General features: G+C 41.4%; 1 protein-coding gene across 4 annotated transcripts in view; it reads right to left on the bottom strand.

Moving 5' to 3' along the window:
- The window catches only part of PIEZO1 (piezo type mechanosensitive ion channel component 1 (Er blood group)), an 854,808-nt gene that overhangs the window by 227,581 nt on the left and 611,590 nt on the right, over positions 1–15,637 (bottom strand). For all 4 annotated transcript variants that reach the window (XM_085638610.1, XM_085638612.1, XM_085638613.1 and 1 more), the window contains 8 exons: positions 13,140–13,316; positions 9,168–9,293; positions 5,503–5,703; positions 5,021–5,225; positions 4,199–4,303; positions 2,594–2,747; positions 2,195–2,438; positions 1,219–1,315 (listed from right to left, as the gene is read on the bottom strand). In XM_085638610.1, coding sequence (XP_085494736.1) covers positions 1,219–1,315; positions 2,195–2,438; positions 2,594–2,747; positions 4,199–4,303; positions 5,021–5,225; positions 5,503–5,703; positions 9,168–9,293; positions 13,140–13,316 — 1,309 coding nt within the window. The remainder of the gene's footprint in view (positions 1–1,218; positions 1,316–2,194; positions 2,439–2,593; positions 2,748–4,198; positions 4,304–5,020; positions 5,226–5,502; positions 5,704–9,167; positions 9,294–13,139; positions 13,317–15,637) is intronic.

Here is a 15,637-nt window from a genome sequence, read left to right as displayed (position 1 = left end):
ATATCAGATGCTGCATCTCAAAGCCATTCACAATTCAATAGCTAGCTGGCCACTAGCAACGAACGATGAGAAGCCACCTGACATGCTATTTTCCTCACAGTTGGAAAGATCTACTGGTCACCCATATTAAGCCCATGCGATTGTAAAGTATCTGGCTCTGATAATTCCAATTGCACCACCCAGAAGGGCCCTCATCCTTTAGACAAACATAAGAAAATACTAAACGTCCCAAAGGCTCTATAACAGGGATGCCTGCAGAGGTCGGTCTATAGAAATGTTATGGAACACGGCTATATCCCACCATGGAACAAACCACGAAGGTATATTTTTGCTATGATGCTTCTGGTAGAATTCATGACTGGCTATTATCATCTAAAACTAAAATCCAAATTAAACACAGGTGCTCTGTTTGAGGCAGGGCTTTACCACTCGAGCTGTTTCTTGCAGATGGAATGGAGTGCTTTTTTATTCACACTTTAAAAACTATTCATTCAATTCTGTTCCTAACTGGACAAAATGCCAATATGTAGCATAATTAGAGGGTAACTCACCAGTATAAATTAGATCCCAACCTTCTTATGATGTGTGTTAAAGCCTTCATGGCAAGGAGGTAAAAAAAATGGTAGTTCCCTTTTAAACCGAAACCGGGTAATTACACAACAGCATGCGACCTTGGAGTTTTTTAATGTGCAAGTCAATCCTCCCTTTCCCAGAAAACTCTCTCTGCCTCTAAGCCATTTGGAGATTTCCAGAAAGGCCCATGTTACTCAAGAACCTGTAGGTTTGGGACTAAGTCTGTGACGTTTTAGGGTCGAAGAGACATAGTTCTGTCAGTGTTACAACCTCTATTGTTGAATTCGTCCTATTACCCAGGAGAAAAGGTCATAAAGCAGACCGAAATGCAGGCTGGAAATTGTATGAACTTGATGACATTGTGCAACTTGAGCTCAATGGTTGTCCAATGGTGAAGAAAGTCTGGAAACGATACTAATCGAATATTGACGGTATTTTAACATAATAGATTTGCATACAGGACTCCATTTTGGAAATATCATGGATCGCACCAGATTCTGTGGAAGTGATGCACATATGTTAAGAGGGAAATTGAACAGACGCATAAACAATACAATTTCTAGAAGATATTGGGTCAGCTGAGATAAGACAATTGACCTCATGCACGTCCTAGTGCTGAGTGTTCAGCATGGAGCCGCTACTTACGGTTATAGTAGCCCTTGACGGTGCAGACCAGACTGAAGAGCTGGATCACCCAGCAGAAGCTGCTCTGCATCTGCTTCACAAACACACAAGAAAGCAGCTGTGGGAAATACAGAAAACAATGCAGGTTAAATAACTGACAAAGGACAATGGGGTAACAGTGATGAGACTGATGCTGACATCTGTCACATTATGTGATTTACTACAACCATTGGTACCTTGATGACTACAAGAGTTAGAGGGCAAAAAAGAGCAGAAGGAAGATTCATTTAAGACTGGCTCCAGAATTGATGCTCAAAGCACTAGATTTATCAACCTTCTACCATTTGCAAGTGCCGATTCTTTCTATGGATGGACTTAGAACAGATGCAGCTTGAGATGTCAGACAGGCCCAGTATTACACTCTGTGCTTTACCAAGTATATAAATGAATGTCCTTCGAGAACAGAAACCCAAAAAATCAGATTCAAGAGGCGACTACAAAGTGGTGAAATGGGATAAAAGTGTTAAAGTGGTAAAATGCCTGTTATGGATTTAGTCAGTAATTTGAGCTGTCTTTTGAGGAATTACTATACTATACAAACCAGGTTCTAGTCCTCCAGTTCATAAGGTGCAGAAAGTTGTGGGAAACAGCAGATTTTAAAACCCAATGACTGTAGTCACAAAGAGAATATGTTTCTAGGTTTCTTTCCCATGGATTTGTCCCCTTGTACCCTCAGAAATAATGAAAAAACAAAAACTGTAGATGCTGTGATAAAATACTATGCCTGGACCACTCTTAAGGATCACTATTGTGATAGGTAGTCAGTGACCAGAGAACAACTCTACTCCTTACCGAAAGCATGTTCTTGGCGATGAGGACTGCAATGATGAAAAAACAAAAACTGTAGATGCTGTGATAAAATACTATGCCTGGACCACTCTTAAGGATCACTATTGTGATAGGTAGTCAGTGACCAGAGAACAACTCTACTCCTTACCGAAAGCATGTTCTTGGCGATGATGACTGCAATGTTGTAAAAGATGAGGCAGTCCCAAATGGCGAGGCGCACTTTCAATGGCTTCTGCATCATGGCTGTGCCAAACAAGAGAAGGTAGAAGCATGCCAGCAAGTAACCAAGGCCAAAGATGCTGATGCGGGTGGCCCCAGTGACAAAGACCACAGCCAGAACAAACCAGTAGAGGTATCGAAACAATACCACCTTCAGCATGTCCAGGTAAGACCTGCAACAACAATTATAAGTACCACACTCAACAAAGTGACCATATATTGCATAATAAAAGGAGCCAGAACTACACAGTGGAGAAGTCCCATGGCCAACAAAAGAGAGTCACTCATGAGGACATTCTTTCTTCCATGGTTGCAAGAGTGTGCCCACCTGCAGTTGATAAAATTTGGCACTGGGTAATGCCGGTCCATGGAATCGTCCAAGATGTCCACATTCTCACCACCTGTAGTGTACCATTCCTCCTTTTTTTCATCGGCAAACACCTTCCACTGCTGAGAAGCGCAGAGCAACAACAGGAAATCATCTGCAGAAGTAAAAGAAGCAAGGTAAAGGAAAAAGACTGACCCAATTTTAGCAGCCTGGGTAAGACGTTAAGTATAGGAAAGAAACCTTAAAAGCACACTGTACCCTACTCATTTCAAGGCTAAGACCGTGAAACACTACACTGAGACTGTTTTTCTCTTCCTTCTCCAGATGCAACCCAAAACTCACACTTAATGAACTCTCCTTGCAACAGATAATTCAAGCCAGGAATAGCTTTGAGGCAGTGTAGTTTACATTGGTGTGCTGTACTGTACTGTGCTGTGCTAGATGCTTCACACAAGTTCAGGTCTTATCAAGCCTCTGCGTCAATATTTTCAATTTAAAAATATGACGTCTGGTTGTGGCCAGACTGACCTTTTGATTAGTAGACTAGCCTTCTTCACATACTTGGAAACACTGATTAAGCTTGTAGTGTTTTACACCTCCATTTCATCACATCATCATTGGACATTAACCTATTCATTGCCAAATACAGACAAATGCACAGCAAAGACTCCACAAAGCAGCCATTGTCAAAAAGCTGCCAGGCTGGACAGATTTCTACATCCTTCTTGATGTTGGAAAATTAAGTATCATTTGAACGGGGGTTTGAAATGGTCAATCTGTAGTAACCAGCACTATATACAAAGCTATTAACTGCAGGTCACTTATTATTGTTTTGTAGTTTTATATAGCGTGAACATGACCCGAAGGTATAAGGTATCAGAGCACTTTACAAGAGCACCAGTTGCGTTACACAAGGACACATTCATTTTCTTTGTTAGGTATTTATCACATGAAAGAGTGACATGTGAAAAAAGCATATGGAAATGCCATTTCTGGGTGAGTGAAGCTTGGGTATAGTAGACCCCAGAGCTAGATGTTAAGTTGTGTTATGTTAAATGTTAAATGAGTATTTGTAAAGCGCGCAGCTACTCAATAGAGTGTCCCGGCGCTGAAGACGTGGTGACGACGTTGGCCATGTGCTATGGAAACCAGGTTGAATATTATTTCTGGAATAACCAAGTTTTCAGTGACTTCCTAAACGCAAGAAGGTCCTGCATCAGTCTTAGTTCCAGTGGCAGAATGTTCCACAGTTGAGCCGCCTGTACCTGAAAGGAGCGTCCCCCTATCCATGCTTGGTGATATTTGGGAGTGCATGCCAACTGAAGCGTTGAAGACCTTAGTGTACGGTGAGGGCAGTAGAACTGGACACTCTTCCTGATGTACATGGCACCTATGCCGTGGAGAGCCTTGAAAGCCAGGACCCTAGCTTTAAAATGAATCCTCTTGCCAACTGGGAGCCAATGTAGGGATTTCAACTGCGAGGACATCAGTGCTCTTGTGCCAAGCATGAGTATTGCTCGGTCTGCTGCGTTCTGGGCCACCTGCAGCCCTGCCAGTAGATATTCCGGCAGCCCTAGGTTGGCGAGATGGCTAGCTTATACTTACTGATGAGGTTTGTTGAATTCGGAGGAATGTAGAAATCTGGGAGGTACATCCACTTGATGAGTGCAGAGTTGATTGGAATGGAATGCTTCCATCGCCAGGGGTAATCTAAGAAAACAGACAATATGTCAGCAGTAGTCTCCTTGAAGGCCTCCCATCAGGCTAAGCTGTATTTGTCAAAAGCACCAGACAAAATGTAACGAATATCTGTACAGCAATAATTCTGGTCAGTATTTAATTTGCAAACAAAATTAAGTACAAGGGCCTAAGGTTTTTCTTAAGAGCCTACTGATGGAGCAGTTGCATGCAAGGGTTGCTACATAATAAGGTAGCTTAGACTGGATTCCACCTCATGCCGCTTTCTTCCACCACCCTACACTTCCTGTCTTCATTATTCAATGTTTTTAACTTCGCCCATAAACCATGGAACAGACAACTCGAATGTGCTCACTTGAACGATCCCCCCCCTTCTTCGAAGCAAAACATAGCATGCAGACCTTTAAAAAACCCTTGAAACAAATAAACAGGAGTAGCCACGGTTGAAATGGAAGGTTAGGATGCATGGGTTTGGTCGGACCACTCTTCACCACCCATTCCATATACACTGAGAAAGCTCAAACAAAGTAGGAACATTCCTTTATGTCACCCGTAGTACTGAAGGATGGTCTCGGTTTCCTGCATCCCACATTGGACCATAATATGTGATCACACATTGCAATCATACCCAAGGATTTTATTGCTAAATAATTAATACAAATCTAAGCAAGAACAGTTTGAAGAACAGTCCAGTTTTTACAAATGTCCATGGGAAGGTGAGAAGCATACCTAGACAGAGAACAGGGGGCATCCCCACACACAGCAGATACTGGTAGAGAGTGAAGAAGAGTAGGAAGATGCAGTACTTTGGCCAGAGTTTGGCGATAGCTTCCCGCCGGCGCCGTGTCAGGATGACAATTAACCAGCAACTGTGTATGATCACCATGAAATTCATGCGTTGGCCAATCACATTTACCGTTAACAGGAAGCAGATCTGTAGCATCCGAGAGAAGGAAAGACAATAATGGTCAAATGTATTGGAGAAAGAAAGCTCAATACAAGCATAGACCAATGACTGACGTAGTAAAGTAAAACCCAACAGAATGGCTTTTGATGTAAAGAGATCCAAACTGGAGATAGAATAGGAGCATAATCACCAAGAAAATTAACATAACTTTTTAAAGACCAGTTGATAGATCTGTGTTCTTGGGTTGCACTGGACTCACTTCTGGGTCATATGGGAACTTTCATGAGGCAAGTCTTTAACTAACCTCCAAGCCAAATTTGTAGAAGAAATAGTTCATGAAATATTTGGCACAGCTGATGATTCCCTGGTCTAGCTTCTCGCGGGAAACACCCTCGAAGATAGTCTGGGTGCCGGGTGGCAACAGCTGGTAGCGCTTGCGGTAATATTCCTGATGGCGGTACACTATTGCCTCGAAAACCAGCAACATGAGCACCAACAGGTGATTCTGTGAAAATACAAGTTAAAATTATTTGGCAAATGGTTGTCTTGGGTGTTTCACTAGATTGGCTTCACCAACTAGAAACTGACAGGCACACGCTGATGACAGGTTAACCAGAAAGGCTTCTGCAATGTAGCAAGACTATCGGCATGGAGAGCACCGGGGAGGAGCATGTCAAACTGATAGGCAAAGACCTTCCATAAGCACAATGGGTCGAGACCTATTAGCCCATGAGGGGCGACTAGACCTAGTGAAAACAAGGCTTAACATCCATTCAACTCCAGAATGTTAACAGCAGATTTGAAACAGACAATGAAACCAAGGTCTTTGTGCTGCATTGTAATGCTAGAACTGCACATTTTACCTACAAAATTAAAAAATCTGTTTTTCTGTAACATATACTTTTCCCTGTTACCCATCCACACTTTTATGTATATATCCCCTCACCCCAAATCATCTGTCTCTGCTTTTAACAGATACACAAGGGTAGAGAAGTAATAGGTTAGCCCTGCAAGACATAGCCTCACCAGAATCTGTCCCCGGGCCTGCAATATGTGATGTGTCTCACCATCCATCACCACCATCCTCTAAGCAACCCTCCACCCCCTTACGCAAAATTAAGCAAAAAAATGACCTGCCACCTTCCCACTCCACCTTCAAAAAGTACCCTCTTACTCGTAAATATACAAAAATAATACCACCCACCTCTATCACTGTTTGCATACACCAACCCTCCCTGCCTAAAAGATTTTTTAAAAGTTGACCTCTTTCCACTCAAATTTAAAGGAAAGTGGTGGCACTGCTCATGTTTTTCACCATCAGTGCAGGTCAGGAGAGAGCCACCCTGACAGGAAATGTGAAGGGTGGTACAGGCTGTGCAATACTAACGTTCTTCCTTCACCCCCCTGATTGTAGAGATGCAGGAGAGTTGAAAGAGAGCAGATGACATCGCCAGCTACCACTCCACCATTGCACTTAGGTCTCCACTGGCCCGGGCAGGGGAACACAGCCGAAGCAAGAACTTGCCCTAGTGATGCAACAAAAGCGGAAAACAACTTTTCTTTCCTACTGTTGTTACATCATAGCAATGAATAACCACATTTCAAATACAGTTATTCACTAGAAAGGCTTCTACGGAGAGCTGTACATACAGGGGCAGCTCCTCCATTAGGGCGGAGGAGCGTCGCCCCACTGCTTTTTCGCAGTGCGAGAAGCAGAAACATAAAATGGTATAACTACCACTTTATGTATCTGATTCTCGCACTGAGAGAAAGCAGAAAGGTTTGGTTTGGATGGGTCCGCTTGAGGGTGAGGGGAGGAGTGGCTTGCCCAATGCTGTAGGCCCTGACTGTTTTGTCGGCCCTCTCCCTTTTCTCCATGTAGGCTGCAGCCTACATGGAGAAAATGGTCTCCCCATAGACGCCTGCCAATGCACCGTTGTGATTGGCTTAGGTGAGGGGAGGGAAGCTGCCTGCATCCTGTTCCTGCCGGAGGCAGGAAAGCAGGAAAATGAGGGACCCGGCTAGGAGCTGAGACGGCACGGGACCTGGGAAGGTAATTCTTTTTTTTTTTTTAATCAACCTCCCCCGCGCAAACCCCTGTCTGACCTCCCCAAGCCGCCTCCCCAACACGCAAGTCATGCCAGCCGCGACTGTGAACATAAAGTGATTTTCTCAAAATTGCATTATTTGGCCCTCATTCCTAGGTAATTCACACTTGCCAGTAACAGGAGGAGGGCTAACGAGGTACGTGGGTAAACAACCTCTCCCAAAGTTTGTCCTGGCTATTTTACCAGCAGCAAGATGGCATAATGTGTGGGTGGAAAACAGCCAAAAAGTGAGGAATCGCAATGGGAATCTGATGCTGAAACACTTCCCATGGTGATTCGCTATATCTAAAGGTGCTCTTTACTTCATGATTACCAAGAAACTTTGTAATTTCGGTGGGGGGACGCCACACCAGCTCTCCCACTGTACTCTGAATGATGGCCTATGAAGGAAAGCCATGAGTAGAACCTCTGTCATGTGGTCGATTACAATGTAGCCAAATAATAAATTTCTTCTAATGCTCAAGTCTCTGACCTGCTAATGATGAATAAGGTATTCTAAAAGCTTAACACGTAAAAATACAGCCACAAACCATCAGTAATTGTAGTCTTAGTCATAAGTATAAATGTAACCACAATGATTGGTTACAACACAACCATAGCCATCCACAATAATACAACCATCTACCGGGAGACAGCAGGTGTAGTACAACCATAAACTGCAGTAATAGTAGGACCTTAGCCATTGGGAAAAGTCTAAGTTTTGACATTGGCACAGTCCTAGTGATCTATGGTAATACAACTACAGCTATCTGTCATAGCAACACCTAAACCACCTGTAATATTACAACTGTGGCCACTGATAGTAACAGCAATATTTCCAGCAGTAATAGCACCACCTTAGCCACCCTTAAATGCTCAATCGAAGACATTGGTGGAAGTTCAACCTTAGCCATCAATAAGAGCACAGCCAAAGCCTTTGATAATCATCAGCAAGTGCCACCATTTACAGAAGTGAGGACATTGTACAAGCATATTCATCCGTAAGAGTACCAACGTAATCATTATCATCATGCCATCTACCACCTAAAATAGTACAGCATAAGCCATCAGAAACAGTGCATCTTTAACCATCGCAATGCTACAATGTTAGTCAGTGTGTTACACATACCTTAGCTAATCTTAAAAGTGCCATATTAACTCTCTGCAATAGTGTCACAGGCAACAACAATACATTTTAATTGTCTAAATTACAACATTACACATAGGCAACTGCATGCCTTTGGTAGTAATGCAACCATGCTATCAATAATAGATACCCCTTTACATTAAAAATAGTATAACCCAAGTAATTGGCTATTACACCGCTCCTGCCATCACTTGGTAATAGTGATTGTGCAATCACTGTTAGAGGAATATAGGAAGACTGGCAGTGGTGTACACTGCACAACCACTGTCGGAGAAGCTTAGTAGTGCGAGCAATCCTCGCCTACCTCTAAATTACAGCAGTAGCATGGTCTGTCCATTGCATCACACAAAGAGCAGTTGTGGCACAACATTTTATACACTCTCCCAGCCCACAGTAGTAGAACAACCTGTGCCATGCCTTACTCAAAAGCCCTGTTATTATATTAGCACATGATTTTTGTCACCTTTATAAAAAAAAAGAGTAATTAGCATAAATCACCGCCCACGAAGAACATTATTGGTACGACTGTGACATTGTCTCCCAAAAAGCACAGAAATGGCACAGCTTTGCCATCTAAGAGGACGTGTTGCACAGATGGATTGCTTTCAGGTAACCTCAGTCATATTACAATTAATCATTATCACAGGTGTGCCGACATAAAGTATGTTCAGTTCAAACAGAGAATATAAATACCAACCTTCACCCAGCATACACTTTAGAAGGAGAAACTTGTACCTGAATGTATCCTAGGTTAGGAAAGCCCTTCCGGATGCCAAACCAATTGGCTGGATCTATGGGTGCCTTGTACAGGGTGGAGTTCAGGATCTCCTCATCTTCAAGGTTCGTGCTATTCTTATATGGCTAAAAAGAAACAGAGGGAACAGTAGGTTGAAAGGGAGCAATCAGCGGATGTACCTAAAGCAGACACTACATCTCACTACATGGTAGAAAGAGTTGAACCATTGACACTAGCCAGGATTTTGAAATTGGCATCTGCATAAGAACATTCTCTATCGATTAGGAGATCATTTAAGAGAAATTCGGGGTAGCAATATTACCTGTACGCTGCAGCTTGTATCTTCTATGCACTGCTTTGCAATCCTTAAAATGTACCCACTCTGACTTCCGATCTTTTAAAAGTGGGTGTGCTTTTAGATTTTATGGTTTAGAAGCTGGTTACTAATGCCCCATCAATCAATCACTGTTTCTAAGCATGTTGGTGAAGATCTGTTTTATGTACAAAGATTTCTCCTTTTGCTCAAAGCAAAGGGATGTCACTTTTTGCATTGATGTAATGGAGATGTCTAGGAGCAGTTAATGTCACTTCCAGCACACCTTGTATTTTGGTGAATCAACACCATGTCTTCATAGAAGTAATAAGCCAGCTCTCAAGTGATTTTTCCAAATTGTTGACAAAACACCACCCTCTCGACACTGGTCCTCCAGTTCAAAAAGGAGCTCAATGCCCACTTCCTCAAAACCTAAATTATTCATTGCTCCTGAAGGAAGTATTTTCCAAACCTTTTCCATTAGCCAAACCTACCAGAATCCCAGTGCTTTCCCTGCTGAAATGACACCAACCCCCACATCCTATAAAGAGAACTAGGCCTGGCAAAAATATAGAGTGAGTGTGTGTGTGTGAGTGTGTTTGTGTGTAGAAATAGATATATATACACACACTAACTCTCTTCAGTGGGGATATGAAAGTGTTTTCCTTCCAGAGAAGGATTTAGATGAATCGGTCCAAATGGTGTATATTGCAGCAAATATTTCAAGTAATTTGGCTAGGCTCTTTCGAATCTGAACCATAGCAGCCCAGGTAGCATACCTTGCAGTCCACTTCAAGAAAATCCAGAATCACAGAAAGGAAACTCCTGCCTTTTCAATATGCATTTGTTCCCATTACACTTTTACACCAGCCAACCCACCTTGCTTGTACACGTCCCTGCTGAGTTTGCTACATCTGTGCCGTATTAACTTCCAGATAAAATACAAGCATATGGGGCATCGTGGGACTTCTACAGAGAACCTCGCTGGGTTTGCACGGCATAGGACTTCCATTTGCATCAGCTGGAATTAAATGATGGACTTTAACCACCAGCAAAGTGTGTTTAAACTACAGTTGCTGCAGTGTTCTCTTTCACACCACTAAGGTGGAAAAAGGAAAAATACTCTACTAGTAATATCGCTGTGGGATATTTTCACCAAGGAATATCAATAAACCTCAACTCGGGTAAGTAGAGCAATGGCAGAATATTCAATAGCAATGTGCAGCAGCATAACTCTGTCCTTTACCCTTCACTGATTGCGTTCCAACCTTGGGTGGAAACAGATCTACAGCATACTTGCCTCAATGCGGTATATAAAAAATATTGAAATATCTAGACATTATACAAAAACACGCTAATATTCCTGTTCTAATTATTTGCTTGACCTAACCTCAATTGATCTGCAACATGCCTTGGATGAAATTTACCATTTTGGGGGGGACCAATCATTTTTCAGATATCAATGTGCTAAAAAGTAGGGTTATGGCTTTTAGCAGCAAATAGAAAAGTATTCCCTATAGTTCAGTATTAGATAATCAAAAAGTGCAACTTGTAAGGACCTTATTTTCCCGCTCTCCGAGCACTAAACATCTCAATAACCAACAGAGTGACAAAGCAGTGGCCCATAAGGATGTGTGGGGACATTTGTTATGTCTATAAATCATTTCAGAAAAGACTAAGCATGAATCCTCTCTGCTCTTTGGGATCCTCCATTTCGGTTCAAGCATTGAGTCTTGAATTTGGACAGTCAGGTGCTTTTTCTCATACTGTGATCCATTGGGGAAAGGCTTTGATGCTCTCCAAAGAGGAAACTGAGAACAATCTTGAATAAAGAACTTACTACTGCCTATGGAAGAAGCCACACCCAAGACGTAACTATGCCCTGCAGACTTTTGAATTGTTTGGGGAGTATCTAGAGTTCTGCTCTTCCGGGCAGCTAAGATTGTCCCTAAAAAGGGCAATACCTACAAGTGAGCTTGACATTTTTTGTAAAAAGTGCACTCAATTTAAGTGCTGAAACTTGTTATGTGAAACACGACTAGTGACTAGAATGCACCCCCATTTGGAATTTTCTCTAGAATAGAAGATTAGTAAGAGTCATATTTTTGTTAAACACAGTCAGTCTACCACTTAATGACAACAGCCTATGGATGTGTGATCTCTCTGATGCCGGTATTCAAGATCTTAATAATACTTTGTTTCACTGTTCTGCTCCAATTGTACAAAATAGTATGTTTTTATGCCCCCAATTCTTGAACCAAAGAGTAAAAACATTGAATGATGCTCCAACATTAATGTTGTCACCTAATGAACAAGATTGCTACTATATTATTCAAATTGTAAACGTTTTTTGAATTGTTATTAACATGTACAAGTTTATATTAACTTTAAGAATTTGTACCATATTTTGACCTCAGAGGAGGCCTATATCAATTAAAGTGTACCTGATTTCCTATATTTATTTCCCAGGCCTGGAATTTAGCAAGGTGATTCTATACATTTATCATGACAAACTCTTACAACATTACCAAGTTTGAAAGAGGCATGTTCTGGGTTCAAAAACAGGAAACAGGTTTCAGCAACTCTCCATAGTTGCACTTTTCAGACTCAAAAAGGGGTTGTTGGAAGGTGTATAAAATACAAAATATGCTATGTAATTCTGAAAATACTTTGCTACGATGCTTACTAAGCAGAATAGCGATATATAATTTAAAGACTTGACTTTATTATTACTGCTTTTATATCTTTTTAATCTTAATGCAAGAAATTGTGGCGACTCCTGTGTGTGAGGCAGTTCCATTCCTCTTGTGTTGGCTCCATCCACTCTCCAGAGTTTTTAAGGGGCTCATTACCAGTCTTGCTTGAAAGTAAATGCGGTAATACTACACTTGGTATTACCAACACAGCAGTAGTACAGTAGTTACAGGCTGAGGTCGTACTGCATCTTTATGAGTTTCAGCCCTGGGAATTGATGTTTGCACACTGGTTCCTGTAGGTTTTCCTTTTATTCTGATCACTTTTGCCCAGATAAATTGTTCCTGCCTTTTACAGGTAAAATGTGTCTGGGGAAAAAACAGACACTTTTCAGCAGTATTGGTATAGAATTACTGAGGGCCTAAGTGCTATGAAATGGGTGTAGGGTGAAACACTAGTGCTTTGCAAACGCATCTAAAAAAAATAAATTCTAACCTCCACCTTTTGCCTTTGCACTCCTGCTCTGCCAATCTTTACATCAATATCCCAACAACATTTTCCCAATCGCCATCTCAACTTATATTTCACCCCCTCTTTCTCCACCTACATAATGCTTTCCATCTTTACGTCCCTGAGTTACTGCTTCCATGGGGCCAAAATTGTTGTAGTACAGAGGCCCAAAGGCAATTTGCCAGTGTTAAATAAAACACTCATAAAGGGATAGCAAAACATCTAGAATGGGGCATCAGAAGAGGATAAGCCTACAGGAAAATTAAAAGTATTCAGAATTCAACATCTTTTGCGAAGCGAGAAGGGTAGAGGCACAATGAGTCACACGTCATGTTCTGTCTAATAAGCAGCGGATTGCTCAAGCTATCTAAAAGACTGTGACCTGTTGGGGTTTGTACCCCTTTTTCTCAATTAATGGCTGTCTTGGTTGCAAACCAGGGCAAGGACTACCCACCTCAGTGCAGTTTCTTGAGTAGTCCTGGGGGTTGACAACGGTCAGCTGATACAACATCTTGCAGACTATGATGGTGCAGGCCCAGATGGTGGCTAGGCAGGAGGCCATATGCCGGAAGCGGGGGAATGGCATGGCGAAGGACCACAGGGCCACAAGCAGGAAGTTCATCACAGAGACCTGAAATGAAACAGAAAGGTTGAACAGATCCTTTTAAGGAGTTTTGTAGGTGAAGTAACGAACCACACTCAGCACTGACCCACAAGCCCTTCTATTTTAGGCTGTAGCCACACCACTGAACCTAAGCATGTCTTATCACATGCCATTTGAACGATCAACTCAGTACATGCAGTGAGCAAATTTTAAACCATGTATGGGCAGGTTTGCTCAAATCACAAGTTTAAAAGGTTCACCCACATTTCCTATAAAAATCTGCATGTTATTGTATTTCTGCCTTCTTTTATTTTAAATATTGTAAACCAGCTAAAGGATGTGTCATGATAATTATATGTATGTCTCATACACATTGCATGTTGGCATTTGTGTGGGGGCTGGACAACAGCTTCTTTGACTGGCTAAAGAATGCATGCAGCCATGCACATGGATGCAGTTAGCCATCGAAATCTAGGGTGACACATCAGAAATGGCTACAAAATAAATGGCCATGAACAAATATAGATCCAACAGGGTAGAAATGGTGATAGGGTTCTGTTAACCTTTGGAGTATAAGTCCATTAACAAGTAAGGATTTAAGTCTTTGATGAAGTTACACTTTACATCTCTGATGCGGTTGGATAATTATAGGACTGCTTTTGTAGAATTTAATATATATTCTACACCACAGTCATTATCAACAACAGTACGTAACACCTTCCATTTTATTTGCAAGTGCCTGGAAATAATTCTGTGAGCAGTACTATGGTCGCTGTAAATCTGAATGTGTCGTAAGGAGCACACAGGCTCCAGGCTGATGTCTGGAATGGGCAGTCAGCTTGGGGTATATGGACACTGTCAGTCATACAACTATTAAGCACCTCCACAATTAGTCACTAGGCTGCGATGGCGACACTTATGCATGGCAACAATATGGTAAATGAAAGGTTCAATGACCCTCTCTAAGCAGGTTAACTCAGCAAGTAATTCTCCCTTGAACTTTGGTTAAGTTCTTCTCTAGAAGAATATGCAGGGTTATTAATGGGTATGTAAGTTGTTCTACAGGCGGCATATTACCATGACCGAATTACCTTGTATCATGGCCTTCATTTTTCCTAATGAATGGGCAGCACTGTCTTCCTTCCTTGGAGATGCTTATTACTAAGAACCATAGAGCAGTAAGGCAGAGAAGCATTGATTGGCGTGTGTAGGGGTGGGGCGGGGAACACCATGCCAGACCCTGGAACCCACTATTATTATGCAACAAGGCAAAAACGATAATCTATCAGCATAATATGTTGGCATTAAATTAGGAGACAGCTAGTCCATTGGTACTTCATTAAATGCTCTATAATCCACCCCAATGCTGACATGACTGATAAAGCCACAGCTTGCAGAAACAGAAACTAAGCCTTTACTTTTACACCAAAAACAAGACAGACATAAGATTTTCACAAAGAAATGGAATTTAATTGTTTAAACTGGTCAGCATTGGAAGTGCAAAGTCCAGCCAACTTAATGCTGTGGATATCCGAGATCAATTGACAGGTTTATGTAGTAATATGAGCGAGACAATTTAGCAGGGAGAAGTTAAAAACCAATGGTGATGCATTGGATTTTTAAATGGATTTACATAATAATTAATGCCTGTGCATTCAAAATGGGATGCAATAATTGTGGAGTGTTTTAAAATAGTGCAATACTAATGTCATTTAGAAATGAGTTTTAAATGTATACCGAAGGTATATATGGACATTTGATTCCCTAAATAAACTATTTTACTACTGCTATTTTGCCGTCTGTCAATGCAGTTTTGGAGGGTGAGGCTGTTTCTCAAATACGGTAAGGAGTCAAACTATTTTCAAAAATGCAGACTGGTTGCTTACAGCAAATTACAGGTCTGCCATCTTAACTTGCTTGCCAAGATATACAGAGAACTATTATTAGCCAGACTTCAAGGTGACTGGATAACGCATCTTTTGTTTTGCAGGACAGAAATGGATTTTGCCATGTTGTTTAAATTTAGAATTACAGTTGTCAGTTCATTGCATTATAACAAAAGACTGTTTTTTGTACACTTTATAGATCTTCAAAAGACATTTTAAAGGATTGACTCAGGACTGTTGTCGTTTCGTCTGGTTCTGAAGGTAAATGTTAGTACATCATTGGGAGACTTGATCAAAACAATTATGCACGGGTATTTTTTTATTTTAACATATATGTTCACAAATTATATATCACTGAAAAAACCAAAGGTTACAGGGTTGTTATAGTTACGTTGACGTTCTACCCACACAAAACCATAGAAATTCAGCAGTTTGGTGTAATTCCTTTCAGCAGTTCGACCT

This window comes from Triturus cristatus, chromosome 12 (assembly GCF_964204655.1).
Source record: "Triturus cristatus chromosome 12, aTriCri1.1, whole genome shotgun sequence".
Lineage (NCBI taxonomy): Eukaryota > Metazoa > Chordata > Amphibia > Caudata > Salamandridae > Triturus > Triturus cristatus.
The sequence above is the reverse complement of the archived record's forward strand: the minus strand, read 5'-3'. Positions and strand labels throughout refer to the sequence as shown.